Source organism: Oncorhynchus tshawytscha, unplaced genomic scaffold, assembly GCF_018296145.1.
Source record: "Oncorhynchus tshawytscha isolate Ot180627B unplaced genomic scaffold, Otsh_v2.0 Un_contig_8838_pilon_pilon, whole genome shotgun sequence".
In the NCBI taxonomy this organism is placed as follows: domain Eukaryota; kingdom Metazoa; phylum Chordata; class Actinopteri; order Salmoniformes; family Salmonidae; genus Oncorhynchus; species Oncorhynchus tshawytscha.
In genome coordinates this window covers 3512-17604 of record NW_024608004.1, presented here as the reverse complement: position 1 = coordinate 17604, position 14093 = coordinate 3512, and the positions used below count along the sequence as shown (strand labels likewise).

Below are 14093 nucleotides of genomic sequence, written 5' to 3'. Positions count from 1 at the left end.
TTGGTAATGTGAAAGCATACAAATGCTGACAATCATAGAATGGCTAGTGTGTTTACGGCTCACAACTACCTCTCCTCAGTAGGATCAACACAAGAGGATTTTTGTTCTCAGTGAGAGTAAGTCTGCCTCAACACAAATCTGTCCGGAGTCCATCTTCTTCACAACAACACGTTGGTGCTGCGGCCGTATCGGTCGCTGTGTGACGGGATTAGGATGACCACAGAAATACACTGAACCGTATCCCAGAAATCCTTGCCTCTGTTCTTCCTGTGTTCTTGTTATGTGACTTGTAACTTTATATTCTCATATAGAGTATCAGACAATAACAGTCCCACATCAGACTGAACATAGAGTATCAGACAATAACAGTCCCACACATCAGACTGAACATAGAGTATCAGACAATAACAGTCCCACATACATCAGACTGAACATAGAGTATCAGACAATAACAGTCCCACATCAGACTGAACATAGAGTATCAGACAATAACAGTCCCACATACATCAGACTGAACATAGAGTATCAGACAATAACAGTCCCACATACATCAGACTGAACATAGAGTATCAGACAATAACAGTCCCACATACATCAGTCTGAACATAGAGTATCAACCCTTAGACAATAACAGTCCCACATACATCAGACTGAACATAGAGTATCAACCCTTAGACAGTAACACAACCCCCGGTCTCAGTCTGAACATAGAGTATCAACCCTTAGACAGTAACACAACCCCCTTCCTCAGTCTGAACATAGAGTATCAACCCTTAGACAATAACACAACCCCTTCCTCAGACTGAACATAGAGTATCAACCCTTAGACAATAACACAACCCCGGCCTCAGTCTGAACATAGAGTATCAACCCTTAGACAGTAACACAACCCCCTTCCTCAGTCTGAACATAGAGTATCAACCCTTAGACAATAACACAACCCCCTTTCTCAGTCTGAACATAGAGTATCAACCCTTAGACAATAACACAACCCCCTTCCTCAGTCTGAACATAGAGTATCAACCCTTAGACAATAACACAACCCCTTCCTCAGTCTGAACATAGACTATCAACCCTTAGACAGTAACACAACCCCCGGCCTCAGTCTGAACATAGAGTATCAACCCTTAGACAGTAACACAACCCCCTGCCTCAGTCTGAACATAGAGTATCAACCCTTAGACAGTAACACAACCCCCTTCCTCAGTCTGAACATAGACTATCAACCCTTAGACAGTAACACAACCCCCGGTCTCAGTCTGAACATAGAGTACCAACCCTTAGACAATAACACAACCCCCTTCCTCAGTCTGCTGCAGTCTGGACTGTGTTGTTCCTCCCCCTAGTCTCATGGTTGTCGTGGTGACCTGGTCCAGATGCATTCATAGAGCTGGGCTTCAGCAGCCTGTTGATGATGTCACCACACGTCTTCTTGTACTGGTTACGGAGCAGGGAGTAGACGAAGGGGTCGCAGGCCGCCTTGCTGTAGGCCAGGCACTTGGAGACCACTCCCCAGCGGTGATCGATAGGCACGGACGGAAATAACTCCACAATCCTATACAGGATCGGGAAAGAGGGATGAGAGAGAGATAAAGGGAGAGAGTGTAGGAGAGGGAGAGAGGGGAGGAGAGGGAGAGAGGAGAGGGGAGGAGAGGGAGAGAGTGTAGGAGAGGGGAGAGGGAGGAGAGGAGGGAGAGAGGGGAGGAGAGGGAGAGAAGGGAGGAGAGGGGGAGAGGGAGGAGAGGGGAGAGAGAGAGGGGGAGGAGAGGGGAGGAGAGGGGAGAGAGGAGGAGGAGAGGAGAGGGGAGGGAGAGGGGGAGGAGAGGGAGGGAGGGAGAGAAGGGAGGAGAGGGAGAGAAGGGAGGAGAGGGAGAGAAGGGAGGAGAGGGGAGAGGGAGGAGAGGGGAGGAGAGGGAGAGAGAGGGTAGGAGAGGGGGAGAGAGGGGAGGAGAGGGAGAGAGGGGAGGAGAGGGGAGAGAGGGGAGGAGAGGGAGAGAGGGGAGGAGAGGGGGAGGGGGAGAGGGATGTCTTAGATATCTCTCTATTTATGGATGTCAAAGTGCAACATTCTAATTGTCATCCCACAACTACAGAAGAGGTCAGAGTTCAAAGCAGACATTTAGTTATGTTGTTTGTTACATAATACATATTATTCAGTTCATGATAATGTACTTACAGGGCAGGTAAAGATTAATTCATTATTTAAAGACCTAGGGCTTGATCAATTCCATAACGCAGAAGATCTGTATTGTAGCACGGTTGAAATGTACAGGACATTTCTGTATAAGGCTTAAACTTCTGCACTACGGATTGAATCAAGGTCTTTGAATCGAGCACTGAGATATGTATCTTCCATTTGAAGATGCCTGGGTATATTGTGCCTTTCTGTTGTCCTGAAAGTCAACAGCACAGTAAGTTACCAAAACACAGCAGGGATACGTTACTGTAGACCGAATTAACGTGCAATATCAAATTGTGGCTGGCTGTCAAAAGTACACCAAAACAAATTATTCTGTTGATTTATGAGCCTGTCTTCCAACCCCGTGAGAAATCATTTCCTAATTTTCCATCACAAACACTTCCAGCACAGCAGAATTCTCTGAACAGAAACACTTCCACTTGTTATTATGGCTGGCTGGCTGGTGGATGGCTGGCTGGCTGGCTGGCTGGCTGGCTGGTGGGCTGCCAGGTGGATGGAGATCCTGTTGATCCTTGTTATTATGGCTGCCAGGTGGCTGGCTCCTTGTTATTATGGCTGCCAGGTGGTATAGATCCTGTTGATCCTTGCTGGCTGGCTGCAGGTGGATCCTATGGCTGGCAGGTGGCAGGTGGTATAGATCCTGTTGATCCTTGTTATTATGGCTGCCAGGTGGTATAGATCCTGTTGATCCTTGTTATTATGGCTGGCTGGCTGGTATAGATCCTGTTGATCCTTGTTATTATGGCTGCCAGGTGGTATATAGATCCTGTTGATCCTTGTTATTATGGCTGGCTGGCAGGTGGTATAGATCCTGTTGATCCTTGTTATTATGGCTGGCCTGGCTGGTGGTATAGATCCTGTTGATCCTTGTTATTATGGCTGGCTGGCTGGTGGTATAGATCCTGTTGATCCTTGTTATTATGGCTGCCAGGTGGTATAGATCCTGTTGATCCTTGTTATTATGGCTGGCAGGTGGTATAGATCCTGTTGATCCTTGTTATTATGGCTGGCTGGCAGGTGGTATAGATCCTGTTGATCCTTGTTATTATGGCTGCCAGGTGGCTGTTGATCCTTGTTATTATGGCTGGTAGGTGGTATAGATCCTGTTGATCCTTGTTATTATGGCTGGCAGGTGGTATAGATCCTGTTGATCCTTGTTATTATGGCTGGCTGGCAGGTGGTATAGATCCTGTTGATCCTTGTTATTATGGCTGGCAGGTGGTGTTGATCCTTGTTATCCTGGTATAGATCCTGTTGTTATTATGGCTGGCTGGCAGGTGGTATAGATCCTGTTGATCCTTGTTATTATGGCTGGCAGGTGGTATAGATCCTGTTGATCCTTGTTATTATGGCTGGCTGGCAGGTGGTATAGATCCTGTTGATCCTTGTTATTATGGCTGGCTGGTGGTATAGATCCTGTTGATCCTTGTTATTATGGCTGGTAGGTGGTATAGAACCTGTTGATCCTTGTTATTATGGCTGGCTGGCTGGCAGGTGGTATAGATCCTGTTGATCCTTGTTATAATGGCTGGCTGGCTCCTGTTGATCCTTGTTATTATGGCTGGCTGGCAGGTGGAATAGATCCTGTTGATCCTTGTTATTATGGCTGGCTGGTGGTATAGATCCTGTTGATCCTTGTTATTATGGCTGGTAGGTGGTATAGATCCTGTTGATCCTTGTTATTATGGCTGGCTGGTGGTATAGATCCTGTTGATCCTTGTTATTTTGGCTGGGCTGGCAGGTGGTATAGATCCTGTTGATCCTTGTTATTATGGCTGGCTGGCTGGCAGGTGGTATAGATCCTGTTGATCCTTGTTATTATGGCTGGCTGGCTGGCTGGGTATAGATCCTGTTGATCCTTGTTATTATGGTTGGCTGGTGGTGGTGGTATAGATCCTGTTGATCCTTGTTATTATGGCTGGCTGGCTGCCAGGTGGTATATGGATCCTGTTGATCCTTGTTATTATGGCTGGCTGGCAGGTGGTATAGATCCTGTTGATCCTTGTTATTATGGCTGGCTGGTGGTATAGATCCTGTTGATCCTTGTTATTATGGCTGGCTGGCTGGCAGGTGTATAGATCCTGTTGATCCTTGTTATTATGGCTGGCAGGTGGCTGGCTGGTGGTATAGATCCTGTTGATCCTTGTTATTATGGCTGGCTGGCTGGTGGTATAGATCCTGTTGATCCTTGTTATTATGGCTGGCAGGTGGTATAGATCCTGTTGATCCTTGTTATTATGGCTGGCTGGCTGGCCTTGTTATTATGGTGGTATAGATCCTGTTGATCCTTGTTATTATGGCTGGCAGGTGGTATAGATCCTGTTGATCCTTGTTATTCTGGCTGGTAGGTGGTATAGATCCTGTTGATCCTTGTTATTATGGCTGGCTGGAAGGTGGTATAGATCCTGTTGATCCTTGTTATTATGGCTGGCAGGTGGTATAGATCCTGTTGATCCTTGTTATTATGGCTGACTGGCTGGCAGGTGGTATAGATCCTGTTGATCCTTGTTATTATGGCTGGCAGGTGGTATAGATCCTGTTGATCCTTGTTATTATGGCTGGCTGGCAGGTGGTATAGATCCTGTTGATCCTTGTTATTATGGCTGGCTGGTGGTATAGATCCTGTTGATCCTCCTGTTGATTATGGCTGGCTGGCTGGTGGTATAGATCCTGTTGATCCTTGTTTTTATGGCTGGCAGGTGGTATAGATCCTGTTGATCCTTGTTATTATGGCTGGCTGGCAGGTGGTATAGATCCTGTTGATCCTTGTTATTATGGCTGGCTGGATGGCCTGGTCCTTGTTATTATGGCTGGCTGGCTATAGATCCTGTTGATCCTTGTTATTATGGCTGGCTGGTTGGTGGTATAGATCCTGTTGATCCTTGTTATTATGTCTGGTTGGCTGGTGGTATAGATCCTGTTGATCCTTGTTATTATGGCTGGCTGGTGGTATAGATCCTGTTGATCCTTGTTATTATGGCTGGCTGGCAGGTGGTATAGATCCTGTTGATCCTTGTTATTATGGCTGGCAGGTGGTATAGATCCTGTTGATCCTTGTTATTATGGCTGGCTGGCTGGCAGGTGGTATAGATCCTGTTGATCCTTGTTATTATGGCTGGCTGGCTGGCCTTGTTATTATGGCTGGTATAGATCCTGTTGATCCTTGTTATTATGGCTGGCTGGTGGTATAGATCCTGTTGATCCTTGTTATTATGGCTGGCTGGTGGTATAGATCCTGTTGATCCTTGTTATTATGGCTGGCTGGCTGGCAGGTGGTATAGATCCTGTTGATCCTTGTTATTATGGCTGGCTGGCTGGCAGGTGGTATAGATCCTGTTGATCCTTGTTATTATGGCTGGCAGGTGGTATAGATCCTGTTGATCCTTGTTATTATGGCTGGCTGGTGGTATAGATCCTGTTGATAGATCCTGTTGATCCTTGTTATTATGGCTGGCTGGCAGGTGGTATAGATCCTGTTGATCCTTGTTATTATGGCTGGCTGGCTGCCAGGTGGTATAGATCCTGTTGATCCTTGTTATTATGGCTGGCTGGCTGGCAGGTGGTATAGATCCTGTTGATCCTTGTTATTATGGCTGGCTGGCTGGCAGGTGGTATAGATCCTGTTGATCCTTGTTATTATGGCTGGCTGGCTGCCAGGTGGCAGGTGGTATAGTTCCTGTTGATCCTTGTTATTATGGCTGCCAGGTGGTATAGACCCTGTTGATCCTTGTTATTATGGCTGCCAGGTGGTGTAGACCCTGTTGATCCTTGTTATTTTGGCTGGCTGGCAGGTGGTATAGATCCTTTTGATCCTTGTTATTTTGGCTGGCTGCCAGGTGGTATAGATCCTGTTGATCCTTGTTATTATGGCTGCCAGGTGGTATAGATCCTGTTGATCCTTGTTATTATGGCTGGCAGGTGGTATAGATCCTGTTGATCCTTGTTATTTTGGCTGGCTGCCAGGTGGTATAGACCCTGTTGATCCTTGTTATTATGGCTGCCAGGTGGTATAGACCCTGTTGATCCTTGTTATTTTGGCTGGCTGGCAGGTGGTATAGATCCTTTTGATCCTTGTTATTTTGGCTGGCTGCCAGGTGGTATAGATCCTGTTGATCCTTGTTATTATGGCTGGCAGGTGGTATAGATCCTGTTGATCCTTGTTATTATGGCTGGCTGGCTGGTGGTATAGATCCTGTTGATCCTTGTTAATATGGCTGGCTTCCTGCTAGGTGACATTGGTCCTGTTGAACCTGGTTATTATTATCTTCTACTGTACTCTTGTAAAGAGACACTGTCAGGGACATCCCATCTAATGTACTCTTGTAAAGATATCAGGGACATCTCATCTAATGTTGCTTGTAAAGATATCTCTCTCTCTTCCCCTCCCCCCTTTCTACCTACCTGGTGATGACGTAGGGAGCAAAGCAGACCATGAACGTGCCGATGAAGGTACTGATCTTCCTGGTTGCTCTCTGTCTCCTCCTCTTCTGCTCCTCCAGACAACGCTCTCGAACACTGATCAGGGAAATATGTGGTTACACTTTATTTGACACATGTCTTCATGACGTGAACATGATTATGTTGTTAGACCTCAAATCAGGTTTCATTAGGTGCCATGAGGTGCCATGAGGTGCCATGAGGTGCCACGAGGTGCCACGAGGTGTCATTGGTTGTCATGAGGTGTCAATAGGTGCCGTGAGGTGAGGTGCCATGAGGTGTCATGAGGTGTCATGAGGTGTCATGGGGGTGTCATGAGGTGTCATGAGGTGTCAATAGGTGCCGTGAGGTGTCATGAGGTGTCATGAGGTGTCATGAGGTGTCATTATGTTTAATGAGGTGTCATTAGGTGTCATTAGGTGTCATGAGGTGCCATGGGGTTCCATGAGGTGCCATTAGGTGTCATTAGGTGCCATGAGGTTTCATTAGGTGCCATGAGGTTTCATTTCATGGGTGTCATTGTTTCATGAGGTGTCATTATGTTTCATGAGGTGCCATGAGGTGTCATTAGGTGTCATTGGGTGTCATTAGGTGTCATTGGGTGCCATGAGGTGTCATTAGGTGTCATTAGGTGTCATTAGGTGTCATTAGGTGTCATTGGGTGCCATGAGGTGTCATTAGGTGCCATGAGGTGTCAATAGGTGTCATGAGGTGTCATTAGGTGCCATGAGGTGTCATTAGGTGTCATGAGGTGCCATGAGGTGTCAATAGGTGTCATGAGGTGCCATGAGGTGCCACGAGGTGCCACGAGGTGTCATTAGGTGCCATTAGGTATCATTAGTTGTCATTAGGTGCCTTGAGGTGTCATTAGTTGTCATGAGGTGCCATGAGGTGCTATTAAATGACATGAGTTGTCGTTATGTGTCATTAGGTGTGCTTAGGTGTGCTGAAGTAACATGAGGTGCATTGAGGTGTCATTAGGTGCCATTAGGTATCATTAGTTGTCATTAGGTTCCTTGAGGTGTCATTAGTTGTCATGAGGTGCCATGAGGTGCTATTAAATGACATGAGTTGTCGTTATGTGTCATTAGGTGTGCTTAGGTGTGCTGAAGTAACATGAGGTGCATTGAGGTGTCATTAGGTGCCATTAGGTATCATTAGTTGTCATTAGGTTCCTTGAGGTGTCATTAGTTGTCATGCGGTGCCATGAGGTGCTATTAAATGACATGAGTTGTCATTATGTGTCATTGTCATTATGTGTCATGAGGTGCCATGAGGTGTCAATAGGTGTCATGAGGTGCCATGAGGTGCCATGAGGTGCCAATAGGTGTCATGAGGTGCCACGAGGTGTCATGAGGTGCGATGAGGTGTCATGAGGTGCCATTAGGTGTCATGAGGTGCCATGGGGTGCCACGAGGTGCCATGAGGTGTCATGAGGTGCCATTCGGTGTGCTGAAGTGACATGAGGTGTCATGAGGTGTCATGAAGTGCCATGAAGTGCCATGAGGTGCCATGAGGTGCCATGAGGTGCCAAGGAGGTGCCACGAGGTGCCAAGGAGGTGCCACGAGGTGCGCTGAAGTGACATGAGGTGTCATGAGGTGTCATGAAGTGCCATGAAGTGCCATGAGGTGCCATGAGGTGCCATGAGGTGCCATGAGGTGCCATGAGGTGCCATGAGGTGCCACGAGGTGCCAAGGAGGTGCCACGAGGTGCCACGAGGTGCCATGAGGTGTCTAGAGGTGCCATGAGGTGCCATGAGGTGCCACGAGGTGCCACGAGGTGCCACGAGGTGCCACGAGGTGTCTAGAGGTGCCATGAGGTGCCATGAGGTGCCATGAGGTGCCATGAGGTGCCACGAGGTGCCAAGGAGGTGCCACGAGGTGCCACGAGGTGCCACGAGGTGCCATGAGGTGTCATTAGGTGTCATGAGGTGCCACGAGGTGCCACGAGGTTTCATTAGGTGTCATTAGGTGCCATGAGGTGCCATTAGGTGTCATTAGGTGCCATGAGGTGCCATGAGGTGTCATTAGGTGTGCTGAAGTGACATGAGGTGCCATGAGGTGTCATTAGGTGCCATTAGGTATCATTAGTTGTCATTAGGTGCCTTGAGGTGTCATTAGTTGTCATGAGGTGCCATGAGGTGCTATTAAATGACATGAGTTGTCGTTATGTGTCATTAGGTGTGCTTAGGTGTGCTGAAGTGACATGAGGTGCCATGAGGTGTCATTAGGTGCCATTAGGTATCATTAGTTGTCATTAGGTGCCTTGAGGTGTCATTAGTTGTCATGAGGTGCCATGAGGTGCTATTAAATGACATGAGTTGTCATTATGTGTCATTACGTGCCATGAGGTGCCATGAGGTGCAATTAGGTGTCTGTTTATCTGTCAGCCATAGAGATTGAGGACGACAGTGTGCATGTGTGTATGTGTGCATGTGTGTGCATATGCATGTGCACATGGCAGTCGTAGACAGCAATATTGTCATAATCATGTTGACACTAGAGTGGTTAAAGACACGTGTGTTGTACATGATTACGTGACGTGTGTGTGTGTGGTCTGGTGTGTGATGATGATGGTTATAGAATGTTACCCATTTACCCATATATACTACATGTATATATAACCATTAACTATCTGGAGTTACTACATGTATATATAACCATTAACTATCTGGAGTTACTACATGTATATATAACCATTAACTATCTGGAGTTACTACATGTATATATAACCATTAACTATCTGGAGTTACTACATGTATATATAACCATTAACTATCTGGAGTTACTACATGTATATATAACCATTAACTATCTGGAGTTACTACATGTATATATAACCATTAACTATCTGGAGTTACTACATGTATATATAACCATTAACTATCTGGAGTTACTACATGTATATATAACCATTAACTATCTGGAGTTACTACATGTATATATAACCATTAACTATCTGGAGTTACTACATGTATATATAACCGTTAACTATCTGGAGTTGCTACATGTAGAACAGATAGAACCATTAACTATCTGGAGTTACTACATGTATATATAACCATTAACTATCTGGAGTTACTACATGTAGAACAGATATAACCATTAACTATCTGGAGTTACTACATGTATATATAACCAATAACTATCTGGAGTTACTACATGTATATACAACCATTAACTATCTGGAGTTACTACATGTATATATAACCATTAACTATCTGGAGTTACTACATGTAGAACAGATATAGCCATTAACTATCTGGAGTTACTACATGTATATATAACCATTAACTATCTGGAGTTACCGTAACTATCTGTATATATAACCATTAACTATCTGGAGTTACTACATGTATATATAACCATTAACTATCTGGAGTTACTACATGTATATATAACCATTAACTATCTGGAGTTACTACATGTATATATAACCATTAACTATCTGGAGTTACTACATGTATATATAACCATGAACTATCTGGAGTTACTACATGTAGAACAGATATAGCCATTAACTATCTGGAGTTACTACATGTATATATAACCATTAACTATCTGGAGTTACTACATGTAGAACACTGTATATTGAACACAATAGAAGAGAACACAGTAAAACATAATGGATTAGAACACAATAGAATAGAACACAACAGAATAGAACACAATAGAACACAATAGAATAGAACACACCAGAATTGAACACAATAGAACACAATAGAATAGAACACAATAGAACACAATAGAGCACAGTAGAATAGAACACAATAGAACACAATAGAGCACAGTAGAATAGAACACAATAGAACACAATAGAATAGAACACACCAGAATTGAACACAATAGAACACAATAGAATAGAACACAATAGAACACAATAGAGCACAGTAGAATAGAACACAATAGAACACAATAGAGCACTGTAGAATAGAACACAATAGAATATACTCAACAGAACACAACACGATAGGACACAATAGACCACAGTAGAACACAACACAATAGAACACAATGGTATAGAATGCAATACAACACAATATAATACAACACAATATAACACAACACAATATAATACAACATAATAGAACACAACACAACACCATTTAACACAATAGAACACAATATCATAGAACACAATAACACAACACAATATAATAGACCACAATATAACACAACACAATATAATAGAACACAACACCATTTAACACAATAGAACACAACACAACACCATTTAACACAATAGAACACAACACCATATAACACAATAGAACACAATATCATAGAACACAATATAACACAACACAATATCATAGAACACAATATAACACAACACAACATATTAGAACACAACAGTAGAGAACACAACAGTAGAGAACACAACAGAATAGAACACAACACAATAGAATATAACTCCATAGAACACAACACAATAGAACACAACACAATAGAATATAACTCCATAGAACACAACAGTAGAGAACTCAACACAATAGAACACAACACAATAGAATATAACTCCATAGAACACAACACAATATAACACAACACAATAGAACACAACAGAATATAACACAACACAATAGAATATAACTCCATAGAACACAACACAATATAATAGACCACAATATAACACAACACAATAGAACACAACACAATAGAACACAACACAATAGAACACAACAGAATAGAACACAACACAATAGAACACAACAGAATAGAACACAACACAATATAACACAACACAATAGAACACAACACAATAGAACACAACACAATAGAACACAACAGAATAGATCACAACACAATAGAACACAACAGAATAGAACACAACACAATAGAACACAACACAATAGAACACAACACAATATAACACAACACAATAGAACACAACACAATAGAACACAACACAATAGAACACAACACAATATAACACAACAGAATAGAACACAACACAATAGAACACAACAGAATAGAACACAACACAATAGAACACAACAGAATAGAACACAACACAATAGAACACAACACAATATAACACAACACAATAGAACACAACACAATAGAACACAACAGAATAGAACACAACAGAATAGAACACAACACAATATAACACAACAGAATAGAACACAACAAAATAGAACACAACAGAATAGAACACAACACAATATAACACAACAGAATAGAACACAACAAAATAGAACACAATACAATAGAACACAAAACAATATAACACAACACAATAGAACACAACACAATAGAACACAACACAATATAACACAACAGAATAGAACACAACAGAATATAACACAACAGAATAGAACACAACAAAATAGAACACAACACAATATAACACAACAGAATAGAACACAACACAGAATAGAACACAACACAATAGAACACAACACAATAGAACACAACACAATAGAACACAACACAATAGAACACAACACAATAGAACACAACACAATAGAACACAACACAATAGAACACAACACAATAGAACACAACACAATAGAACACAACAGAATAGAACACAACACAATAGAACACAACAGAATATAACACAACAGAATAGAACACAACAGATCATAATAGAATAAAGAAATGTCCCATGATGCATTGTTCTGGTTTCAACATGAATTCAAAACAATTGTTTGAGTAAGGTGAGTTGGAGTAAAGTGAGTTGGAGTAAGGAGAGTTGGAGTAAGGAGAGTTGGAGTAAGGTAGTTGGAGTAAGGTGAGTTGGAGTAAGGTGAGTTGGAGTAAGGTGAGTTGGAGTAAGGAGAGTTGGAGTAAGGTAGTTGGAGTAAGGTGAGTTGGAGTAAGGTGAGTTGGAGTAAGGTGAGTTGGAGTAAGGTGAGTTGGAGTATGGTCAGGAGTAAGGTGAGTTGGAGTAAGGTGAGTTGGAGTAAGGTGAGTTGGAGTAAGGTGAGTTGGAGTAAGATGAGTTGGAGTAAGGTGAGTTGGAGTAAGGTGAGTTGGAGTAAGGTGAGTTGGAGTAAGGTGAGTTGGGGTAAGGTGAGTTGGAGTAAGGTGAGTTGGAGTAAGGTGAGTTGGAGTAAGGTGAGTTGGAGAAAGGTGAGTTGGAGTACGGTGAGTTGGAGTAAGGTGAGTTGGAGTAAGGCGAGTTGGCGTAAGGTGAGTTGGAGTAAGGTGAGTTGGAGTAAGGTGAGTTGGAGTAAAGTGAGTTGGAGTAAGGTGAGTTGGAGTAAGGTGAGTTGGAGTAAGGTGAGTTGGAGTAAGGTCAGTTGGAGTAAGATGAGTTGGAGTAAAGTGAGTTGGAGTAAGGTGAGTTGGAGTAAGGTGAGTTGGAGTAAGGTGAGTTGGAGTAAGGTGCACAGAGAGAAATGCAACTCAAAGGCCTCCTCTTACCTTGGGTGAATATCCACAAGCAGCACTAAAGTTTGCATTGTGATAACGTCTATCCGTTTACAGTGGAACCTTGCCACCTTCAGCACTTTCAGGTATGTGACGCACAGGACTAGAAAGGACAGGAGAAAGGTGAGGGAGTGAAACACCACAGTAAAGACAACAAACGGAGTCTGACTGTTGTCCGTCACGTCGGAGAGCGTGCACGACGCGTAAGCGGACGGTATCCCACCCACGAGAGGCAAGCAGCCGCTGTCGAAAAAGACATAGAATGTATCCACGTGTATCCGAGCACGAGAGCGGCATCTCTATGTCGTATTCTAGAGTGGTACCTCAACGGGAACACGACAGCGATCCACCTGTCGATGCTCAGAGCGGCCATGCTCAACATCGAATTAGTGGTTAAAAACGTCTCCGAGAAGCCGACCAACTGACAGAAGGCGTCACTTCCGGGCTGACCCTTGTTGACGAGACCCACCAGAGTTAGAGGCATGTTGGAAACGGTCAGCAACAAGTTACAAAAAGTGAGGTTGAGGGTGAACACACAGGGCACTTGCTTCCTGATCTGTGGGTTGTACAGAAAGCAGATCAGCACCACGGCGTTGGACAGCAAAGACACTACGATAATGACTAGCATCAAGACGGAGAGAAGCACCTCCACAGCGGCCATGGTGTCTGTCCCAGTCACTTATTATAAATCTGCCTTTTGGTAATAATTATGTCCAGATCCAGCCACCGTATGTGGCTATGGAATAAAGGCATGGTGTTAGCTGGAAGACTCACCCCATAACCACATCCAGACATTCCCTGGTTATATCCCTCTCCTGTGGAGCGCAACCGTGTCTCTCCTCTGCCTCGTTGTCCTCAGACTTCTACTGCAGGAACCAGCAGAGGGGATGGTGAAGTCCATCAAGTTAGGAGGATTCCAAACATAATGAGAGAGGCCGAGACGCGCAGGAGAAATCTGAGCAAGTAAACTCCCCCGTTTACGACTAAGTGCAAAGAAACGCCAGCTGTCAGGCGCTGTGCCAATATGCCCGTGTCTCTGCAGTGGTGTTATCTTCTGTGACGCTGCTCTCTCAAG

General features: G+C 43.9%; 1 protein-coding gene across 1 annotated transcript; it reads right to left on the bottom strand.

Annotated features, from left to right (window-relative positions):
• Positions 1-845: 845 nt before the first annotated feature.
• LOC121843209 (G-protein coupled receptor 26-like) lies at positions 846-13845 on the bottom strand. Its single transcript, XM_042312792.1, is given in 4 exon segments — positions 846-1555; positions 6602-6715; positions 13013-13232; positions 13235-13845. Coding segments are annotated over 4 exon segments (1029 nt in total). The 5' UTR covers positions 13680-13845; the 3' UTR covers positions 846-1305.
• Positions 13846-14093: the final 248 nt, after the last annotated feature.